At 39.6% G+C, this 23,260-nt stretch overlaps 2 protein-coding genes across 3 annotated transcripts in view; both read right to left on the bottom strand.

The window, feature by feature from the left end:
* The window catches only part of dipk1ab (divergent protein kinase domain 1Ab), a 48,184-nt gene extending 42,236 nt beyond the window's left edge, over window positions 1–5,948 (bottom strand). The window contains exon 1 of one of the 2 annotated variants that reach the window (XM_066666066.1): window positions 4,880–5,948. In XM_066666066.1, the coding sequence (XP_066522163.1) occupies window positions 4,880–4,933 (54 nt within the window). In that variant the 5' untranslated portion in view covers window positions 4,934–5,948. The remainder of the gene's footprint in view (window positions 1–4,879) is intronic. The other variant, XM_066666067.1, reaches the window with a different exon arrangement.
* Window positions 5,949–7,663: 1,715 nt separating this feature from the next.
* Window positions 7,664–22,655, bottom strand: zbtb11 (zinc finger and BTB domain containing 11). Its single transcript, XM_066666200.1, has 11 exons — window positions 22,641–22,655; window positions 21,834–22,334; window positions 18,742–18,983; window positions 18,409–18,640; window positions 16,895–17,910; window positions 13,961–14,245; window positions 13,088–13,484; window positions 11,304–11,421; window positions 10,971–11,129; window positions 9,784–9,959; window positions 7,664–8,987 (listed from the first exon to the last, which is right to left on the bottom strand). The coding sequence occupies exons 2-11, from the start codon at window positions 22,141–22,143 to the stop codon at window positions 8,461–8,463; spliced, it is 3,462 nt and encodes a 1,153-aa protein (XP_066522297.1). The 5' UTR covers window positions 22,144–22,334; window positions 22,641–22,655; the 3' UTR covers window positions 7,664–8,460.
* Between the last annotated feature and the right edge of the window lie 605 nt (window positions 22,656–23,260).

Here is a 23,260-nt window from a genome sequence, read left to right as displayed (position 1 = left end):
TTTTCCTGCTTTCAACATGTTGGTTTCAAAACATTTCTGCTCATTGACTGCTTACTATGACTGCAAATATGGTTTAATACGTTTTTGTGAAACAAATAATTAAGCAATAATACACAAGGTTCCTGCTGTAATGTGAGATATTGGCATTGGTCAGTACTCCAGTGACAATAACTCACTTTATAGAACGAATTTTGAGAGTATGTTTACGATTATACCACAGTTTGTTATCACTTTTATTAAGTTTGTAGATAAAGAAGACAGAAAAAACGTGCAATATTGGCACTCCTGGAACGTCTTTCAGCCAATCACACTGCAGGGTTGGGACTAATTCAAACATACTCTTTCACTCTTTTCATTTTATGGTAAAAACTGTAATTTTATTCAACAAAAAATAACCTAAAAATTAAGCATTAATACACTATGTTTATGATCACTGACATAAAAATCACCATCTTTAAATCGTTTATACCAAAACTCATATGTAAAATTAACATTGTCATTTTTATTACTACTCAACAAGTACCAAAACAAAAAAGAAAGAGGACAGGAGAATGTTTGAATTTTGAATTATAATTATACATTACACACACGCACAAAAGGCATGCATAGTTTAACCACCATTAGCCATATAGCCATGGGCACAGAGGTTTTTATGGCATTTCAAAAACAGGAAAGCCCCAAATACATATCCTTGTCATTGGAAGGTCTGGAGAAGCTTTGGTGCTTCATATCAATGTCTTTGTTTACAATAATAACAAGTAATAAACTATAAAATTAGTCTATTACTTGATTTTGAACCTTTCTAAAACCAAGCATCTTTTCATTTTATCAAACAAGTAATCTATACTTGATAAAGGCATCGCTGGAACTAGTTATTTGGTGTTCTGGCTTTAATAATCTAGAGATTTTGTCTGTTTTCGTGTAAAGTTAAACAAAACGTTGTGCAGATGTAATTTACTCGTCAGAAAGTCAGTAACGGTGAGATGTGTCCATGTATTCGTGTCGTTGTAGGGACAGACAAGATGACTTTGTTAAATATATAGTAGAAAACAAAAGGCTGTGTCACAGAAACATTCTCGAAACAAGAGACTATGATAAATATTACCTCAACAACTTTCAACACATTTCTGTTCGAGGCTCCAGTAAAACACTGAGTGGCACCGCGGTGGATGGTGGACCTACAGCGCTGAAGCAGCGCGAGTGTGTCCCAATTCAACTCTCTGACCCCTTGATCATTTGAACATGCATTTTTTAGGTCCCAAAAAGACTACTTGTCCAGGGAAAAGAGGACCTCTGGTCACCGCCGAACGTTCCAAATTTAGTTCACGAACTGGAATGTGAAATATGGCTGAGGTAACACAGACAGTGTAGTGGTGTAGTGGCGCCCCCTTAAGTTCTCTCTATGAAATACGGCTGAATTAACAGTTCCTACTCGCACATGAGCGTCTCAACATTAGGTGTCAGTCAGTCATTCAGTCAGTCAGTAAGCACATGTTTCTTTTAGGCTGGCCTCGCACGTGGCCCTGCAAAAACACTTTAAAACCTATTTGAACCCCTAATATATCCCAAATCTCCCACACAGATTGGTGTATATAGTCTCATTCTCTCCACACACAATACCAGTCAATATAACTGTCCTGTCTGCTCTCTATCTTCAATAATGTGTTCAGACTCTTCTCTAGCTGCAGGGCAGGAATGTACGCTGCACGAACACATAAAGAAAAGAAGCCATTTGCAGTCTTCAGGCAGTTCAAAGAGATTGTACTTAATAGTACATAATGTGCTCATTGGTGATTTTATGATTATATGCCAATTCCATACACGAGCTACATCACCACTTGAAACACGAGAGGCTACCAAGCTAGAAGGGTGAAGGCTGACACATGAAAGTCAGGTAACATTTCTGTACATACCACCCCAACACAGCATCACTGAAGGAGAATGCTAACTGCCTAGTGATCGTATGTTAGTTAACAGACAGCAGTGGCTAGCATTAGGCTGAGTAGCGGAGGACACAGTGTACGAATTGTGTATTTGATCACACTTGGCTATGGCAATGTCAAGGACCAAAATCTTTATCTTTAGGTGAGAGGGTCAGCTTCTGGATAGTTGGGCCAATTAAGATCCCAGACAACCCTAAACAAGTGTAGGAAGCACAATTAAAAGAGAAATGTAACTAGAAACAGTTGGGGCTGTCATGGACAAATTGTACCTTGTAGAGTCAATTTCCATTTAAGCATTCCTTGTCAGGATTTTCTTTCTGCATGGTGTTACAACTTGATGTAACTATCAGACTAAGCTGGAATTTTCAGATGACAAAATTGCTGGACCATGAGCTGCTTAGAAATGTAGAGGAAACACTCCCACAGAGTTCAACCAGCACATGTGCCAGGTGGGACTGGAACACATCCATTATTCTTAGCCTAAACACACCTGCTTCAGGTCATGTGCTAATTATTAATCCCATGGGCATTTAAACTCAGTCCTACATACTGTGTATGTTTTTTTCTGCTCTAATGCACTTGATTCAGCAAATTTACAAGCAGGACTGGGTCAAGTGTTTTGGGTAAACACAACAATCCGCTGAGTATGACGTCCCCAGGACCAGGACTGAGAGGTTTGGTGTGAAATAATCTAATACAAGGATCACTATCAACTTTAAGGCTCATTTATACTCCCTCTGCGTACGGAAATGTATGCGTGCGCTTCAAGATATAACCGTCACTGCCCACATACTTCTTTGCGTCAAAAGGCAGCGTTCTAGACGGCGGGTGTGTGTGACGCCATTAAATACTGTGCGACATTTGGATGAGAATTTTTTTTTTTTACTTGTCTTACCACTGAGGGTAATTGAAAACGAACATCGTTTGTAATACTTTCAGATGTCTGCCAGGGCATTCGTTAGCATCACTACATCTAGCGGCAAAAATCACTAACTTGGCTATGCCGAGCAGCAGTTTGGACCTGGACGTGACGTTTCACAAGGTCGATACGTCACAAATTAACAAGTGGATTGGCTGTTGTAAAAGTCGCTAGGAGTTACTAAATGCATTTAGAACTACAAATGAACTTTCTTCTTTGATTCCTAGTTTGTTTGTTTTTTGTTATGTCTTGTATTGTTTAATATTAGAATATCAAATTTAAACAAAAGAGATATAACTGTACGTCAAACCCTCATCCGTTTTCCGGCCTTGGGACCTGCAAAGTGACATTAACAGAGACACTCTGGCAGAGTTACTTAAGGGTTTTTGTTTATTTATTTATTTTTAATTTTTCTTAAATTTGGTCGAGTTTCAAACCTAATGTACACATGTTGTGCTGGCTCACAGAAAGAATAGGTCATCTGACTGAGACTGTGTCAAATGCAGTGATATAATGTCACACTGAAGAAACAATTAAAAAATTCAAACAATTGACCAAACCATTTCTTGTCTTGTCTGTCTGCCTTACTCCCATCACTGGTTGCAGACTCATTAAGTTTGCCGTTGGGCGTTAGTGTTAATGTAAATAGAAAATTATTTAGTTATTGCTTAAAGGAAAACTATGTAATATTTTTAACCTTAAAATTATAGCTTCAAAAATATTGTGATGGTTCACTGGCCCATAATAGAGAGAACAGAGACTCTGTCATTAATATTCTGGGCTCAGCGCTGCAGAAACTGCACTGTGTAACTTTTGAAAGAGGGTAGGAAAACACAACCCTCCCTCCTTCTCTGCACTGATTTTAGTACAGTACCGTAAAAGTGTAAAAAAATCTTACCTAGTGTCCCTTTAATCCACTTCACTTCTTTCTGAGTGTCTGAATTAGATAATGTCAGTTGCATATGGATAAACTCTAACATCAATTAGTTGTATAGTAGGAGGAGCACTGTAGGAAAGCATTATTGTTATCATTCTATAGTCTGCATTCTGACCTCATCAGCTTTCAGGGTTGTGGTGCGTCCTACATGGAATCATAGAATGCAAGGCAGGAACAGACCCAGGAAACACTCACACCTGTGGACAGTTTTACACAGCTAATTCACTTCCCAGCAAGTGTTTTTGGATTGTGGGAAGGTACAGGATCTCTCTCACTGGAAGAACAAACCAAAGATCTTCACAGACAGTGACCTGAGGCACGGATTGAATGCACAAACCCCAGGATACTACTTGCAGTGTCACTTCATACCTGTGTGAATAAATCTCAGTCAAAATTTTGAAAAACCTGGTGGCATTGCCCTTTCAGACTCTCGGTAAGATTAGGTAGAAAGTTGGATTCAGTTTCACTGAGAGAAGTCGGTCCACAGAAACGACAACAGCATACATGTTTGCAAACAGCACCAAAGGTGGTGTACATCAACCCTGTTGCTACAGCAACGCCAGCGCGGGGGTAGCTAAGCAACCTATCTAGGCAGTGTAGCTAAGCAACCACACTTTGGGAGTGACATGGTGAAATCCAGCGACAGTGACAAGTTTAAATGGAAAAATAAAGTCAACGGCCTTATAAACTCTCCAATAAGAGTCGTGAAGCCGCAGGGAAGGATAAAGCAGCGCTGGAGTTCAGCCCGCAAAAAAAAAAAAAAAAACCATGAGCGAAGATTCTGCACTAAAATACACATAACTGATCTCTGCTTCCCAAAGTTGACCGTCAGACTCGCGCAGGGAAAAGGCTACACTCCGAGCCATGTCTCACAGAGAGAGGAGCTGCGGTTAAAGAGGGTTAGTAGAATTTAAATCCATTAACATGTCAATGCAAAACCTTATGGAGTGACTGTATGAGTAGACGACTATATGTTTATCATCTCTCTTAGTAGCTCTGCTTTCTAATCCGGTAACGTTAACCTTCCGGAGACTGCACGGTCCGCGTGCTGGAGGGAAACCCGCGCGGTCTGGTTCCTACCTGGATGTAGATGGGCTTCCTCAGCCACAGCCATGAACTCGCACTCCGTGCCATGACTGAAACAGCACATCTCCCAGCGCTCACCTGGAGCAAAACAACACAACAGCGTCACCACGCCGAGAAGAAGCCTCCAGACCACAGTTCATTAAACCGCACTGGTGGCAGTCCTCGCCGAACTGGAAGCCCCTAGCTCCTCGGTGAAAAAAGCAGAAAAGCAGCTGTACTCCAGCAGCTCCCAGAGGAGACCAGTGCGCCGCCAGATGGCGCTGAAGAGAGAGAGAGAGAGAGAGAGAGAGAGAGAGAGAGAGAGAGACCGACCGCTTATAACATATACCCTGTACTTTTCAACACAACTACACACCTTCAGTCAGCCTGGGGTTAATTACATTTAACTACCCTCCAGTTTTAAGCTACATAAAATACATTTTTAACTGTAAGGGACTAGAAATTGAGAATTTGTGCTGGACTGGTATAAAATATGGGTCAATGATACCATAGGCAAGCAAGCAAAACTGTCTCTCTCTCTGGGTTAATAGGATGGCCCTCCGTCTCCATTAACTCATTCATTGCCAGCAAATTGGACAGGTAGTGTTCTCCTCCAAGCATGGTGAGTCTTTATAGGGGCATTGTGATAGTAGGAGCTTAAACTAGCACTTTAAAAAACTGATAAGATGGTAATAAATTTGTGATTTATTGATTCATATAAAGGGCGGCACGGTGGCGCAGCAGGTAGTGTCGCAGTGACACAGCTCCTGGAGGTTGTGGGTTCGATTCCCGCTTCGGGTGACTGTCTGTGAAAAGTTGGTGTGTTCTCCCCGTGTCAGCGTGGGTTTCCTCCCACAGTCCAAAAACACACGTCTCACGGCGACTCAAAAGTGTCCGAATGTGTGTGTGTCTGTGTTGCCCTGTGAAGGACTGGCGCCCCCTCCAGGGTGTATTCCCGCCTTGTGTCCAATGATTCCAGGTAGGCTCTGGACCCACTGCGACCCTGAACTGGATAAGCGCTTACAGATAATGAATAAATGATTCATATAATTGTTTTTGGTACTCATGTCCTAATAACCCATGACCTAAACACAACAGTTTTCCACATTAAAATATGAGATTTCTTTCCATCAATAAAATGCTGAAACTGGAATTTTCTGTTTTAATCAGCATGTTGAATAGTTTGGAGGTTTGCAACAAATATGGTGTTTATAGCATTGTATCTGCTGTTCTCATTTAATAATTTCTCAGATTCTTCAACTGAGCGACTAAAAAGAAGAAAAAGACAGTTTCTCTACACAGCCACAGCTGCTTGGTAAAATGAGCTGAAGAACTGTACAGCAGTTCACGAGTGGGTGGGGGTCACCGTTTTTCAAATCAACATATTCCCGCCTCGGGTTCTGAGATATCGTTTACTGGTTATTTCAGTCTAGAACCGCTGGTACCTCAGATGCAGATGTATGTAATTTGATAAAAAATTATATTTTGGTTTCAGGATTTATAAAACAAATCAAATTACCTTCATGGACAACCACTTTGAGGATGTCAAAAGAGGTCAGTAAAAAAAATTCCAAATTCAATCACATTTTGACTGTTAGCTTACAGGCAAAGAGAGATCTTGTGTCTCATCAACTGAACTGTGGCCACTGGGTGTGTCTTAAATGCTGTCTACAGAGGCAGGATGGTGCAGAGACATGTCTGAATCAAATGTTGGTATAAAATGCCGACTGCTGTTGCTCCTCTGTTTGGCTGATTTTTAAAATGTGATTTGTTTAGAGATACCTTCATGTCAAAGCACTCCCTGCTATGGCACCAACACAGAAACAACACAGGGAGTAAAGCATCCAAGTTTCTACATTCTGTTCTGGACACAGCTTTTGTTGTTCTGGTTCCCCTGCTTTGCTGCTGGAAGTTCCCCGTGCCTAATGCAATAGGCAGCTAGGTAGATGAAATACAACAAGCATTCTGGTAAAATAGCCTGGTGCCCTTTTAAGTTCAAGTAGTGGCTTGTCTCACTCTCTCAGCTTGGTAGCATGATCTTAGTTTATAGGCAATGACTACATTTGGGAGAAAATGTAATCATAGAAAATAAATAAATAATCATATAAGTGTGACACATTTTCCACTGTTGAACCCCTAAGGTGTCAAAGTAGAAAAAATGTATTGAGGTTTAAAATATATATTTTTTCAATTTAGTAAATAATTCCCTTGATTTAACCTTAAGTCTGTTCCCCCTAGTTCAGCAATCCTAAAAGAACACGTCAAACCTGAGGACAGTACATTCTGTAGAACATGTCTAACTAGGTTAATTTTATTGGCAAATCAATAAAGCCGATCTATACTGTACAAAATGTCAGTATCTGTTTTTAAACATTCCAAAATAGAGATTGACGTCTACTTAAAATATATATTTAAGTTAACATTTAAAAAAAATCATAATGTATAAATTCAGTAAAGTTAACTGATTACTAAACTGATAATTGATTTAAATACACGCATCTAGTGCTGCACTGCTGATAGGATCCTTTAACAGATCAGTAGAAATCCAGTCATTACATGAGATTTATCCAGCATCTATCATGTACCACCATGTACAGCTGTGCACTTTAATAGAATTATGTAGTCATAGCAGTAATATGCACATACTCATCACATACGAGTGATCATATATGCTTAGCCAATATAATTATTGGAAAAAAAAAAAAAAAAAAAAAAAAAAAAAAAATGTAGAAGCCCAGTAGAGGATTACAGTGATATCAGAATCACATCAGTATTGGATATGTGCAAAAAAAAAAAAAAAATAAAAAAAAAATAATCCAAATCATCCAACAAATTATAAACAATTTTCCAAGAAAAGCACTGATTCCAGAATACTTGAGCAATGCTGGGCTATTGCTGAATTTTTTACCCAACCTTGGGAGATCTGTACATGACAAATATTGATTATTAAACAAAATAATTACAAGTAACACTCTATAAATATGCTCACATCAGAAAAATGCAAGTCCGTCAAGGTCAGTTTGTGGCATAGCTCTGAAAAAAAAACTTTTATTTGGTTCTCATCTCAGTTCAACCATGGAATCTAGGAGTATGGTTCATATCACATGTTACAGACAACCAACATCCAACCTACAACCTCACTTTGAGATGGACATCATAGCTTTCAAAAATCTTAACTCAAAAGAACCCAAAATGTCCACATCCATTATGCATAGAAATCTTAACCAAATGGTTAAAAGGCTATTTTTGTACATAAGAGCTGACTTCCTAGTGAGTTTTGTGCTGCAATTTTATTGGCATTTCACTTAGAGTAAATGTTTATATTCCGTATGTACAATATACACACTACATACACACAGCCACACCTGCTGCTAGGTAAATCAGCGCATACATGCATTCCAGCTGCAGAGAGACCTGAAAATACAAAGGTCCTTGTGCCAACAAAAAATATGCAGGATCTCTTTACATTCTGTCTTTGTAAAAGCAACAGAGGGGAGGGAATATACCTGACTCATTTAGACTTGATCTGGTTATGTGGAGTTTATTGGAGGCAGTCAGTTCCAATATCGTCTAGGGTCCACCTTGCCTTTTTTCATTTACTCAACCTCTGCTACATGGGCCACCTCTACCTCCATTGTCTGAATGATGTCAGTAGCCTCATCCACCTTAATTCCAGCCTGCTGGGCCAGGACATAATTCACCACCTGCATGATGCTCTGGTCTGAGAGTGTGGTAATGGCCCCCTCGCTGACAGCCTGCACAGCCTCTACGGCCTCCACAGTCTCTTCTGTGATGAGAACTGTCTCAATCTCCTCACTGGTTGGCGGCTGAGGAGGTTGAAGCTCAGGGGGCAGTTCTGGGCTGAGGATGCTGACAGCATGCTCCACCTGAGTGCCCTGGTTATGAAACTGCAGAGTGTCCTTCTCTAGCATGATCTTTCCTGGCAAATGGTCTCCGTGGTACTTGGTTATGTGTTTGCGCAGCGTGCGGGCATCTATATGAGCCTCCTGGCACAGTGGGCAGACGTATGGACGCTCTCCTGTGTGGGTGCGGACATGTCGCTTCAGTGAGCGGGCATCAGCCCACGCCACACCACATGTCAGACACTCAAATGGCTTCACCCCTATAGAGAGAGGAGACGTTGCAGAGTTGAGCAAGTGTTACCAAAGAGACAAGTACTACTGACCAAATGAAACTCAATGGGTTATATTGATATAACATTGCAAAATATCTTATTTTAGATTTCAAGAGGTCTTTGTGCAAACTGTTCAGGACACATGCAAAGGTCTACCCAAAAATGAACGACTTCAAGTGACATTTCTCATTCTATACAGAGATAACTGCTACTCAATTACTCATTAGTTGCTGATTTTAATATTGAGTTAAAAAACAAAACAAAACCTTACAGTACACTTTTGCCTTGTGTTTAAATTCCCTCAATATGTTATATGCAGCTATTGAATAAACATAAAACATCTGTAAATGTATTTTCACCTTAAAATAATAATAAAAAAAGGTGCATAACTTTTATTTTATAATAAAAGCATATACAATAATGGCTCCTAGACACAAAATGACTGCAAAAGAGCTGGACCACCTTTTATATAAATGTTTTAAAAGGCTTTACAAATCCAAAAGATATTGTTAGTTGAACAAGCAAGCTGATCGTCATATGCAAAGATTATTTGAAACAGCACTTTTAACTTCCTCTTACATTTCCCAGCTTTCAGAATGTGAAGCATCTCAGCTAAATTCAATTATGCAAAAATACAGAACAGTTAGTCTTTAACAGATCTTAACCACCTAAATTTTAACAGCTCCTCTCTGTGAGAGAACTGGTGTGCCACCTAGAGGAAAGGTTTCGCACTGCACATTGTAGTGTTAGAACGGGGGTGGGGGGCATGTGTGGGCATGCTCACCTTGGTGGTTGTTCATGTGGCGTCTGTACTCTCTGAGCTGAGTGAACTTCCTACCACAGTGTTCACACTCTCTCTCCAGATTCTGCTTCACTCTGCCCTTCTTTCCATGAGTGGCTTTTTTCACATGTCTCCTGAACAGAGCCTTTTCAAAGAACTCTTTACCACAAACATTACACCTAAATAAACAAAAGACAAACAGGTTAAAACATATCTACAGCATAGTCCTGGACAACACAATAGAAAATAATAAAGTAATTACTTTCTCCTCTAAGGAAGTAAAGGATTTACATTTTCAGCTTAGTTCTTATTCCTGACCAAAGCAGAAAATAATGTATTGTTACATATTTGCTTAGGATGACAGTGTTCACAGAACCAAAACATAACCAACAGACAAAATTAGAAATGATGTGTCAGATATTTTGATGTGCACTGGGTGAAAACAGCTGATTTTCATTAAAATGTCTAAGCCACACTCTGATGTATGCGTTATCTGTCCTTGTAAAGCCACAAATCACGTTGGCATGGTAACCCCTAGCAAACTTACAGTAATGCGCAGCCTTCAGAGGCTCATTGTATATATATCAAAAACATGGCATAATAATTGATATAATTGCCATTGCACAGTAATATTTGAATATATGGAGTACTTTACAGTAGAATGTGCCTCATTTTAAAGACGACATGTTATAGAGCTTTTCACAAGATACCGTTTCCTGTCTTAAACAGCTGTGACATGCTTTGGTTAAAATACAAGACGGATCAAACACTACAGCATAATTCCCACCCTGTCTAAACAGCCCTTTTCAGAATGTCCTGTTTGAGTGCCTGTTACTTTAAATGAGAATGAACCACTGTTCACCTCAAACCGAGAGCACAGCAGGGCATGCTGCAATGAAAATGTGTATTTATTTATTTATTTATTTAAATGTGTACATATTTAAAAAAGTATCAGTTTTTGTAATTACAATTACAAAGAATTTAAAATTCAAACATGTACATTAATACAACTGACTGTTTCACTCAGAATTAAGGCAGGGACCGTGTAAGACATTTACTGCAATTGCCTTCTTAGGAACTACTAGTTTCTCTTTTAAGTTGCTGTGATTTGAAAAGATTCAATGATTTTGTAAATGTATTTGCAGCTATGACAAGGTCAGTAAACATGGTCAGGCATGGTTTTGACTAACCTGTAAGGTTCTGCAACAGTGTGTGATTTGACATGGGAATACCAGTCCTTTTTCCAGCTGTAACATTTCCCACACACCTGGCACTGGAAAGGCTTCAAGCCCAAGTGTTTATTCATGTGCTGCTGCAGGTCCTTTGCTTCATAGAAGCTTTTATCACAGCTGTGGAAACATAGGCATCTTGGAGATCACCAACTTTATCACTGTTATAACTAACTGCATAACAGAACAATTACACCAGATTAGTGTTGAAGTGAAAACAATCAGTTAAGGACCAAATGTCCTGTAAGCAATAGCCAATAAGCATTTGTGCATGGAGAAGAAAGAGTAACTCACTGGGAACACTGGAATGCACGGACCTCAGGTTTGGGCTGATGTTTTTTCAAGTGTTTGCTCAATGCAGAAGCCCGGTGGAATGACATTCCACACTGTGTGCATAAATATTTGGTTTCACCTGTAAAAAAAAAAAAAAAAAAAAAAAAAAAAAAAAAAAAAGAAACAAACAACAGTACATTACATAAAGTTAGTGACATTTGTACACTTAGTAATTGGTACAATTAGTATTCTGGGTTCAAAGTCAAAGACCTTATTTCCTGACTGGAACAGAAATTCACTGAAAGTCACACCTGACTGAAACTCAAAATGTATTTTTGTGGGATTGCTTTTTAATAATCTGTGTATGTTTTTTTTTAACAATTGTAAAAACAAATACAAGGTAATAAACAGTCAATTACTTCAATCACTAAGGAAAAAAAGGAAAATTAAAAGTGAAAACAAATCGATCAAAATTTACATAACTAAAAACATTATATTATTTATATATATAGGCTGCAGAATGGCTATAAAACCCAACATCTTCTACAAGAGAGAGAAAGGCTGGTCATCTAAGGCAAGGGGTTCCATAATTTTTTTTTAGGTTGTACTTGTTGCTGTTTGAATACAGGAACAAATTCATGATGATGAATGATATTAACCATTATATATTATAGCACTTTTCTGGAAACTGCTTTACAAATCTGTGCCGCCCAGTACAGAAGAGGGAAGTAAAACAAGATCAACATTGTTTCCTGAATTTTTAAGACTAAAAATGTACAATATAATAACACATCAAACTAAAAGTGCCAATGAACATTCTATATGTGAGCTTCTGTTCAAGTTTAATAATCAGACTTCGAAAGTAACCTTCAGACTAGGCTTTGTAATTTTCAAAGCATGTTATCTACTGTGTCTTCTTAAACTAGAAATAAAATATACAGTGGCGTGCTGAGGAACTGAACAGTTTTCCAAGTCACTGATTGCGGCCTTGCGTTGTTGGTGCCAATGTGCATATTTATGTTTAAAACAATGATTTCATGTTTTTGCCTCCAGTGTTATGCATAATGTACACTGACACACACACACACTGTTGCTGTGTGAGACACTGTCCCAAAACCTAGTGAGCTGCCTAGGCACTGACTGCATAGACATCTGTTTAAGTAGGTAGCGTTGTAGTGCTCGTCTGTCCTCATGAGGCAGATTATTGAGAGACACTAATTAGAGAGCAACTGCATCATGGCTTGTCCCCACCCACTGCATGCAACCAGTAGTTGTTGTTTTTTTTGCTTTTCCTCAGCAGTGTCTCAGTGTTTCAGCGCAGTGGATTCTAATGTTCCCGTTTTGAATCTCAATTCTAATTATTTTTGCTCTGGGAGAAGAGCGAAAAAAACCTAAACGTTCCAAAACCTAGTGAGCTGTCTAACTACAGAGCATTTTACATCACAGTGTGCGCGCTCGACACGTAGGCTGACCCAATTCTTAGATACCTCATTACACTGTCTATTAAGATATATTAATTAGGCTGAACTTTACGGAAGCATCAAACCCTTCCTCAGCCATGAAGGCAATTCCAGGATGCAACACAACGTCCATCTTGCTACTAAAATTATAAAAAGACTAGACTCAACCACATTGAAACCCTGAGGCGACGCTAGCCACTGAAGTAAACTAAACAACTCGTCTACTTCAACAGCTCTCTTTGCAGTCAGTGCCTACCTAGGCAGCTCACTAAGTTTTGGGACAGACCAATAACTATGTTGCCATGTGCACCACTTGGGAGTGTTTGTGTGTGTATATATGCTTGCCTGTATGAACGCTGATATGATCGTCCAGGCTCCTTTTAGTGACGAAGGATTTCTCGCACATGGAGCAGTGGAAGCGTTTGGCTGAGTCGTGTAGTGCTCTGTGCATCTTCAGGTTGTGTTTGGTGGCGAAGCTCTTCCCACAGAGCCTGCATGAGTGTGGCCTCACGCCTGTGTGGTTCAACATGTGGATGCGCAGAGAATACAGCTTGGGCAATGTCTTCCCGCAGATGTCACACACAAACTCCCGCTTGGTACGGCTTTTGGTCTGTTCTTCCAGCCCCTCCGACCCTTCATCTGCTGGACCCCGGGTCACAGTCACTCTTTGTGTCTTCTGGTGTTTATGACGAGCCAAGTGGGCACGAAGGGATGCAGCATACTGGAATTCTTTATTACATAACTGGTGGGGGAAATGAGGTAAAGGGTCATTAATAACACTGCCCATATACACAAATAAAGGCAATTGTTTGGGTACACCCTGGTCAAGTAACAATTTAAATGATATTCTAAGTGGAAATAACTTAATGTCTTCTCTAGTGAAAACAATGCAAAGTAGAGCAAACAAAAAGTAATGTAAATATTATTTTTATTTGCTGGATTTAAGGTATTGGAGAGAGAAAAAAAATCATTTTTGTATTATTAAAATGTAAATATAAATTTTACTATAAACTAAGACAACCATTTTAAATTTACAATTTTGTTTTGTAGATTTCCTGATCTGAGTATGCTGCAATAAATTCCAATTGTGCTGCTTAAAAGTGCAGTTTCATTGAATGGAAGAACAAACATTTTGACTATGTTCCATGATGCACACTGTCAACATTTTCCATCAAAATATCGCAACATTATAAGACAATAAGATTTCACAATACATACAGTGCATTTGAAGCCACGGGACTTCTCATGTTTTAAAGTATGCATGATGAGGGCGTAACGTCTCTGGAACACCATGCCACACTCGTTACATGTATGTTCTCCATCCCCTGCTCCCTCTGGCTTCTCCTGCACATCCCCCTCCTGAACAGACTCCATTTCTTTTTCCACTGGTTCCACTCCATCCACCAGTGTCTTTGTACCATCAGAGGTTGCCTCATTTTCCGAAGAGTCAGTGGAGTGCTTTTTTGCAGTCTGGGTTGCAAGGCGCACTCTTTTGGCTGATCTCTGTAAAGTGAGAGAACAGTAAGACATCAAAAGATCTCGCTTGAATTTCAACTTAAATTTGCACTTTTGTACAATCAAAAAGCAATATTTTGCAAAAGCATCCTCAGCTTGAAGGAGAGTGGGGGAAGAGATGGGTATCAAATATATACTTTAAATACAAACAAACATTTACAATTGTTACTCAAAGCAGACATTCTAGAGTCCAATTTATACTTCTGTATTGAACCAACACTTTAGGCAAGGCACTGAGGCAAACTCTATGCCATAGCCTACGGTGTAGCATGATGCGCACCTCTCCAGAAATGTAAGTACGGATTAGGTTTAGCAGACCGCAACAACTGTGACTGGTCAGTAGTCAGATGGACATTGTTTAAGTTGAACCGAAGATCTACAGAAACATGAACTCTATGGAGTAAATTGTGTCAAAAGTTTAACAAAAGCAAAAATAAATCTGCAAGCAAAATTCCTAGAATTAAGAGCAGAATGTACATACTGTGAATGCAAATCAGAAAAAATATATCAAAAGCATATTTTTAAAAAAATACTTGGTTACCTCTTTATTATTTGCAGTTATTTGATACTGATTTGTTTGCATTTCACCAGTTTTTCCTTTTTTTTTTTTTCTTACTTCTCTCAGGTGCTTCTGGAATCTGGTCAATGATTTGGTGCTCTGAAACTGCAGCTGAGACCTAGCCACGCCCACCCCGCAAGCTTTCGTGTTTTTCCAACATGGCGGAATGAGCTTTTTTTCAGTACACAGCAGCAGGTAAACTGAACTTGCGCATTAAAAAGTTGATATAATTATTGTAATTAGTTGCTAAATAATTTGTAGATATTGCAGATGCTCATACTTCATTACAACAGTGATTTCTCGCCATCCATGGTCAATGGTCATGTAAAACCATACAATTAAAATATATTATTTGAATTAGTTTCCAAATGTATGATGCAAATGTGGAGGGGAAAATGTGTGTGTGTTTTGTCCTCCATAAATAAACACTTGGCTAGTTAAAATAAAATAATAGTCTGGACAGACTTGCTACTACATAGTCTTAATAAATGTGTCCTTGTATAGTTTTGACAACACAGAAAATTGTGTAACCCTTTATCTAGATGGTATAAAAACTACATTAAGCATGACTATGAATAGTTAGAACACTTCATTAACATGAGCTTTTAAAAATTCTAGTCAACACCAATGTAGGGAAGGAATATGAACATCTGCAATGCTACTATTTAGCGATTAATTATCTTATTATAAAACCAGACAAGTGGAGAATGAGTAAGGGCTGTGATGTCTCACTAAAGGCCCCAAGCAACAGTCATACAGCGACCCAAAGAAAACAGCCGTTTGTGATGGATAGAATTCTAGAAACCCTCCCTTTATGACTTTTCCCCAGAACTGTCATTTTTATAAATTAAATTATTGAAATCATTCTCAAATCATGAACTCTTCTGTGTGATTTCCCCTGCATTTCAAAGATGTAATACTATTTTCTGCCAGCAAATGTCAGCTCGTTCTAATCCTCTAATAATCAGCTGCGTGCACGATTATAAACATACACTAAAAGAGAAATTCAGCAACCGTCCAGAGCTTGACACAACTGAGCGAGTAACGCCAGTGACGGAAAATACTTGTTTGAAAAGACTTGAAAGCTGGTGGGGTGGCCGTAGCTAGCTCCCAGAGGCAGTCTCAAAGCATCAAATCATTGACCAATGGGAGATTCGAGGTGAACGCCTTCCTTGAAGACCTTCCTACACGTAAAATTTGTTTCAGAACTCAGGAGCGAAAAAAAATTTAGCAGAAGCAGAGAGATTCCAGAAGATTCCAGATGACTGGAAAAATCTAAAAAAACGAAAACAATGAAAGCAAAGACTGGCGAAATACAAACAAAAATTACTATCAAATAATTGCAAAGATTAAAAAGTGACCAAGTATATTTTAAAAATACACTTTTGACATTTTTTCTGTTTTGCATTCCCAATATATACTTTCTGCTCTTGACTCGAGGAATTTTGCTTGCAGATTTATTTTTGCTTTTGTAAAACTTTTGTCAAAAAATTGATTGAACGCTGGAAAAATACAGACGAAAGAAAAAGAGAAACAGGACCATGTGGGCAAAATGTGCCGGCTTTGTATTTGTGTCATTCCTGGCACCGCATGTAAATTATTCTCTGTCGCGAACAATGACCTACTCCCTATTATTATAAAAATAATTCTACTACACCACTACATTGTGTACTACATAGTGCAGAGGAAGATGTTTGCAATTCAGCTCTAGTGTTGTGGTGGTGCAATTCAAAAGTGACACAGACACCAACACAGAAGTATAAATGCTCACAATGGTATAGGGCTCTTGTGTAGTCTACAGCATAGACTATGCGTCGAGTAAACGCAGAAGTATAAATTGACCTTCAGAATCAACACTGCCATTTATTAGATACACCTGGAAGCCAGCTTGATTTACCTGTAATGAATGAGTCTAACAGGGAAAAAAATTTGCAGTCAAGAAAGCAGCACAAATCTGAACATTTGTGTGTAACAGCAAGTCTATGTTCACCACGATTCATCAGATACCATGTATATTTTTTGTATTCCATTTTAAATTTGAGACTTTCAACTAGATTTAATCACAATCCTGGACTCACCTTCACAGTGTTAGATGCTTTCTCCTCTTCCTCCTCCTCATTCTCAAGTCCCATGTGCAGGCGAGCATAACTTCCTTCCCTCATCAGACGCTTTCTCAAGTGCCTCTTATTAGGATCGACACTTTCTATGTTCTCCGTTTTCTCTTGTCCTGCAGCTGATCCACTCTTTGCAATTTCCATCGCCACTGGCTCTGGTTTAGAAGGAAGGACCTGCTTCACTTTAGGGGGTCTCCCAGGTCTCCTTTTCTGAGGTGCAGGGGTTGGAGGTGGTGGTGGTGTGATAGGCTCAGATTTAGGTGGTGGTTCTGCAGACTGGGCATTTGCTTCCTCCTTAAACTGTGCTGGCGGAACAGTACCTACTTTCTTGGTAGGAACAACTTTGTCTGGATCTACACTAATTAGAAAAGGACCAGGTTCCATATTTTCTGCTAATGACGAGTCCTCTACCTGTGGTTCTTCCACTGTCCAGCAGGCCTGAACCACAGCTAGTGACTCGTTTGAGCCAGCTTGTCCAGAGTGAGTGACTACAGTCATGGTCTCTCCTGTTTCTGTTTGATCATTGTGCGCAACAAAGGCCAGGGACTCCTCTGATCCAGCTTGTCCACTATGTGTAACCACAGTCATTGTCTCTTCAGCCAACAAAGCCAGAGATTCTGCTGTGGCATCCTCACCAGTGATAACTGTAATGGCTTCCCCCACCTCAGACTGTCCTGTGTGGGTGACCACTGCCTGGCCATCGCTCTGCATGGCCACTACATAAGCTCCTGATTCCATAGAATCGACTGGTTGAGAGGCCATTGTTTGGGTGGCCACCACAGTGTGGACATCTCCTTGTTGATAGACCATCAGCTTTTGCTCCTCCACCTTCTTGTGCACTGATTCACAGATAAGAAGTACTTCAGGCATCAGTAGGTACCGTGCCAACGTGGCCACCTCCGCCATCACACAGAAGTTGAAAGTTAGCTGAGAGGTATAAGCAAACTCCAACAAAGGCAGGAAGCTGGCCTTACTAAAGCCTGGAATGGAGTGCCACAAAAAAAAAAAAAAAAAAGAAAAGAAAGAAAGAGCAACCAATGTCTTACTATCAGATACTTTATAGAACTGTCCAAGTTAACACTTCCAATACCACTATAATTTCTGAGGTAAGTGTATTAAAAGGGTCTATAAGACTATTAAGAATTATAATATTTTTAATTAAAACAAAGGTTTCTGAATGTATTAAAATTCAACAGATATGCTGGGTTCTTAAAAGAAGAGTAAAAATTATCACACAAACGTTAATGCCCTGACACAGATCAAATTGATCTTCCAATTATCTAAATGTATCATTATATTGTTATTTCAAAGCATGAACTACAGCATACATGCATGCAATTCAAATGCCAGAGCTCTGTTAAATTCCAGCTTCCCAAAGGGAATTATGAAAATGAGGGCAACTGAAGTAGAATAGTCCTGCTCATAAGTTATAAACTTCCTAGCAGCATTATGACGTTTATTTCTGTCGTATTACTTACCTGAAAGGTCAACCACAGCCTCATGGCTTGCTACAGCACCCTTCTCAACAAAGAGTTCATAAAAGTAGTCACTACAAGAAGCCAGAACAGCTTTGTGTGCCCTATATTCTTCACCCTCTATGAGCAAAGTAATGTCACAAAACTGATTGTTCAGACGCTGCTGATTCAGCTTATCCAACATTGTCTGGCCATGTTTGGGCAGGAACTGCTTAACAACACCTTTGCTGTCCACCTATCAATCAGGAAATAAAAACACACACACAAAAATAACCCATAAGAAACTAATTCAGAGGCTTAACATATATTCAAAATGTTTTGCAAACTTTTACTTACAAAGACCAGTTCATGTTTATCCACTTTAGTGGCCTTTGACTTCATTGGAAAGGATGGATGAAGCTCTTCATCAAGGTCTTCATCAAAGTCTTCGTCCTCTTCATCGCTTGTAAGTGTCTTTTGTCGCCCTAAATAATAAACTTTTTGCTGACCTGAGCCATCCTCCACACTGCTTTTGCTACGCTCTTGCTTGTTTTGGCACACACATTCCTTAATATAATCCTTAACCTGCTTCAGGACACCTATAGAAAACATCATGAATAAAGACTTCAGTGTAGCAGCAATCAGTTTGCAAAGGAGAAACATTATGTACAAGAACAGCTTTTTTCATTGTTTTTCATTGTTACTAAGATATAAATATAATCAAAGAGATAAGTCTTAAACCATACTCAAGTGAAAAATGTAATTTAACAAAACAATGACTGTAAGTAAAATTATTTCCCTGGCAACACCTTGAGTAGGAAATTGCATAGACAGCTTGACATAAAAATAAGGACAGCATTCTCTTTTTTATACACCCATCTTTATAAAACCTGGAAATTGTTAAATACCATTCTGCAAGTTTCATAGAACATATTGATCAAGGAAAATGAGAGGTTTTGTGAGTGTGTCACAAACAAACAGAATAATAAAAAAAGAAAAAAAAAATGAAGTGGAACTGAAGAAAACATAGTAGTAGGTTCCTTACTACACAAAGATTCAACTGAGATACATTTATTTTACAGTACTTAAAATAATTCATCCAACATTGATGTACAGGGGTTAGACAAAGAAACTGAAACGCCTGTCATTTTAATGTGGGAGGTTTCATGGCTAAATTGGACCAGCCTGGTGGCCAATCTTCATTAACTGCACATTGCACCAGTAAAAGCAGAGTGTGAAGGTTCAATTAGCAGAGTAAGAGCAGTTTTGCTCAAAATATTGCAATGCACACAACATTGTGTGTGACATACAAGAGTTCAAAAAAGGACAAATTGTTGGTGCACGTCTTGCTGGTGCATCTGTGACCAAGACAGCAAGTCTTTGTGATGTATCAAGAGCCACAGTATCCAGGGTAATGTGAGCATACCACCAAGAAGGACGAAACACATCCAACAGGATTAACTGTGGACGCAAGATGAAGCTGTCAGAAAGGGATGTTCGGGTGCTAACCCGGATTGTATCCAAAAAACATAAAACCACAGCTGCCCAAATCACGGCAGAATTAAATGTGGACCTCAACTCTCCTGTTTACACCAGAACTGTCCGTCAGGTGCTCCACAGGGTCAATATACACGGCCGGGCTGCTATAGCCAAACCTTTGGTCATGCATGCCAATGCCAAACGTCGGTTTCAATGGTGCAAGGAGTGCAAATCTTGGGCTGTGGACAATGTGAAACATGTATTGTTCTTTGAAGAGTCCACCTTTACTGTTTCCCCACATCCGGGAGAGTTACGGAGTGGAGAAGCCCCAAAGAAGTGTACCACCCAGACTGCTGCATGCCCAGAGTGAAGCATGGGGGTGGATTCCCTTGGCCCAATCCTTGTGCTAGATGGGCGCATCACTGCCAAGGACTACCGAACCATTCTGGAGGACCATGTGCATCAAATGGTTCAAACATTGTATCCTGAAGGCGGTGCCGTGTATCAGGATGACAATGCACCAATACACACAGCAAGACTGGTGAAAGATTGGTTTGATGAACATGAAAGTGAAGTTGAACATCTCCCATGGCCTGCACAGTCATCAGATCTAAATATTATTGAGCCACTTTGGGGTGTTTTGGAGGAGCGAGTCAGAAAACGTTTTCCTCCACCAGCATCACGTAGTGACCTGGCCACTATCCTGCAAGAAGAATGGCTTAAAATCCCTCTGACCACTGTGCAGGACTTGTATATGTCATTGCCAAAACGAATTGACTGCAAAAGGAGGCCTTGCACCATACTAATAAATTATTGTGGTCTAAAACCAGGTGTTTCAATTTCATTGTGTAACCCCTGTAAGTACATATGTAACTAATCCATTGTGGATTCATTTCTTCATTTTACTTGGGAAAAAGTGTGGTGCCTATTTTGACAAGCAATTTGAATTTCCTTTTGTCTATATTGAACACTTAACACATGGTGTCAGTTAACTGCTGTATATGCCATTTTTTGGGTAGTTTTGATTGTTTGAAAGATCACTATAAAGTCCATAAAATCAAACAAATAACTATATTTATTATTATAGAAAATCAAATAAATAAATAACAATTCTGATTCAGTTAACCGTTTGTGTAATCTCATTTTCAGACATGTGGAAAAATACTAAATTTTATTTGGAGACACTGGACAGAAAAAACTATCTAAATGATATAATTATCCATTGTGTAGTATTTAGGTCTGTAGGACCCTTATGAAATGTTTACTAAACCATTAGTACTAAAGAAAACGTTGTTTAATTTGCATTTCTTCAAAATAAACAGTATAAGTATTGGTTGGGTAACAGACAACGACACAAACGCAAGGGTTAAAAAGACTAGATAGAAAGCTAAACGGAAACTGCTTCTCTGTCAGCAATGGCACTGTTTTTGATTGAAAGTCTGTTCTTGCTGAAGATGTTACATTCTACTTCATTTTCAGTTTGTCTAAAGTAGAACAGCGCGGATATTGCGTGTTCCAGACTGTGTACGATGACAGCTGAATCGCTCACTGTGTGGCTGTGTCCCAAACGGCACCTTTCTCTCTACCTCTACGCAGTGAACTGTATAGAAACTGAAATTTAGCTTCTTGATCTAAATTACAGAGTGGTGAAGCTTGTGGCTGGATATAAATTCGAGATAGTGTACTATCTGTGTGTGGAAGCGGTCATTTCGGGACACAGTGAATATTGAACACTATAGAATATTGTGCCATCAGACTGTTTTGGAATCGAGTCCAAAGCTTCGGAGTCGATTCTGTTCACAAACACCTGGAATGGAGGAGAATCAAGGTGTCGACTCCCACACTCGACTCCCAACACTAGTGTTTGTGTGTGTGAGTGTGTGTGTTTTCGTGGATAAAGGCAAAGCTTTCGGGTGTTGTGGGACGGTGTCCCGGTGTTCCAGGCGCTGTCAGCGCTGTGTCAAACCCACCTCTCCACCAGTATTTGTGTGAGAGCGTGTCCCAGGTGAGCTGCAGGTTGAGGTGCTCCCCTCCGGAGCCGATGTGCGCAGCGCTGATCAGTTCCCTCCTCCGCGGGGCCTCCAACACCACCTCCAGCTCGCTGAACTGGTGGACACCCTTCTGCCGCCGCTGGTAGAACAACACGCCATCTCGCACCACGTAGCAGGCGGCGGCCTTGCGGATTTTCCGCTTGGTGTTTCCGTGCGTCCCGGGCGCGTAGGGCTGTCGCTCGTCCGTCAGGTAGCGCTGAATGGCGCGGTAACTCTCCTCACACGACATCACTCCAGCTCACACAAACACAGCCCGCTTCCCCTCACTGTCCGTATACAGCCGCCCCGAGCCGCCGCTGAGCCCATGCGCCGCAGGCCGATCGCTCAGAGCTCCAGGAGAGCAGAGTTTCTCAAAGAGGAACCGCTTCTCCTCGCACCATGAGCAGACAAAATGGCTGCTGCACCAGGCGGATGTTGCGTCTGAAATGGCGGAAGATGAAAACAGTGAGGAGACAAAATATTTAAAACTACTAATACTAGTAATAATGATACTAATGATGTCAATAATACTAACACTACTATTACTACTAATAATAACATCACAAAAATTGTGTTAAAACTAATAATATTTCATAGTATTTTTTAAAATAATTGTTTGCAATGCTTTCCTTTTCTAGTTGTTTGAAAGGATGTATTAATACAACTAGAATAAATTATAAAACAATGTAAAAGGGAGAAGCCGCCAGCAGAAGGCGCTTTCACAGGCTGTATGTCACTTCTCTTTACCCTGTGTAGTCCGCTTCGTTCCGTTTAGGATTCCTCAGTATAGCCGAATGATTTAACTATCAAGTCAAACGTGTCCAATAGGAAAAGCAACCCTGGGATCTAGTTATCTAGCTAACTAATCCTACTTTATGGAACCTCCCCGAGGAAATGAGAAATTCAGCCGTGCTGTTCTTGTGTTTGTGAGGAGGCGACCACAACACAAGGGGGCGACACTGCTAGCATTTTATTAGACACTTTGTGAGACATTTTTACTAAGTGGAACGCTACATAAGTTCTTAAACTTTATTCGGAGAAATCATCCCCGTAAATAATAATAATAATAATAATAATAATTAATAGCAATTATATTATTCGTATGCCTGGATTACATAGAAATGAAGATCTTCACAAAAATGCAGAGCTACAAACAACATAAAGGAATTATGGAATATATAAAAAATAACCACGAAATAGGACAAATTACTCGAAAGTAAAATGATTAAAAACGTTCAGTGAAAGAAGTTCACAGCATAAGATAATATATATATATATATATATATACTGGAACATTTTGTGAGGAAAATACCTTAACACGAGAGGGCGCAATTTACAAACTAATTACACATTGACTAATGATTTCG

The sequence above is a fragment of the Hoplias malabaricus genome, chromosome 3, assembly GCF_029633855.1.
Source record: "Hoplias malabaricus isolate fHopMal1 chromosome 3, fHopMal1.hap1, whole genome shotgun sequence".
NCBI classification, from domain to species: Eukaryota; Metazoa; Chordata; class Actinopteri; order Characiformes; family Erythrinidae; genus Hoplias; species Hoplias malabaricus.
This window is presented reverse-complemented; position numbering and strand designations above follow the sequence as displayed.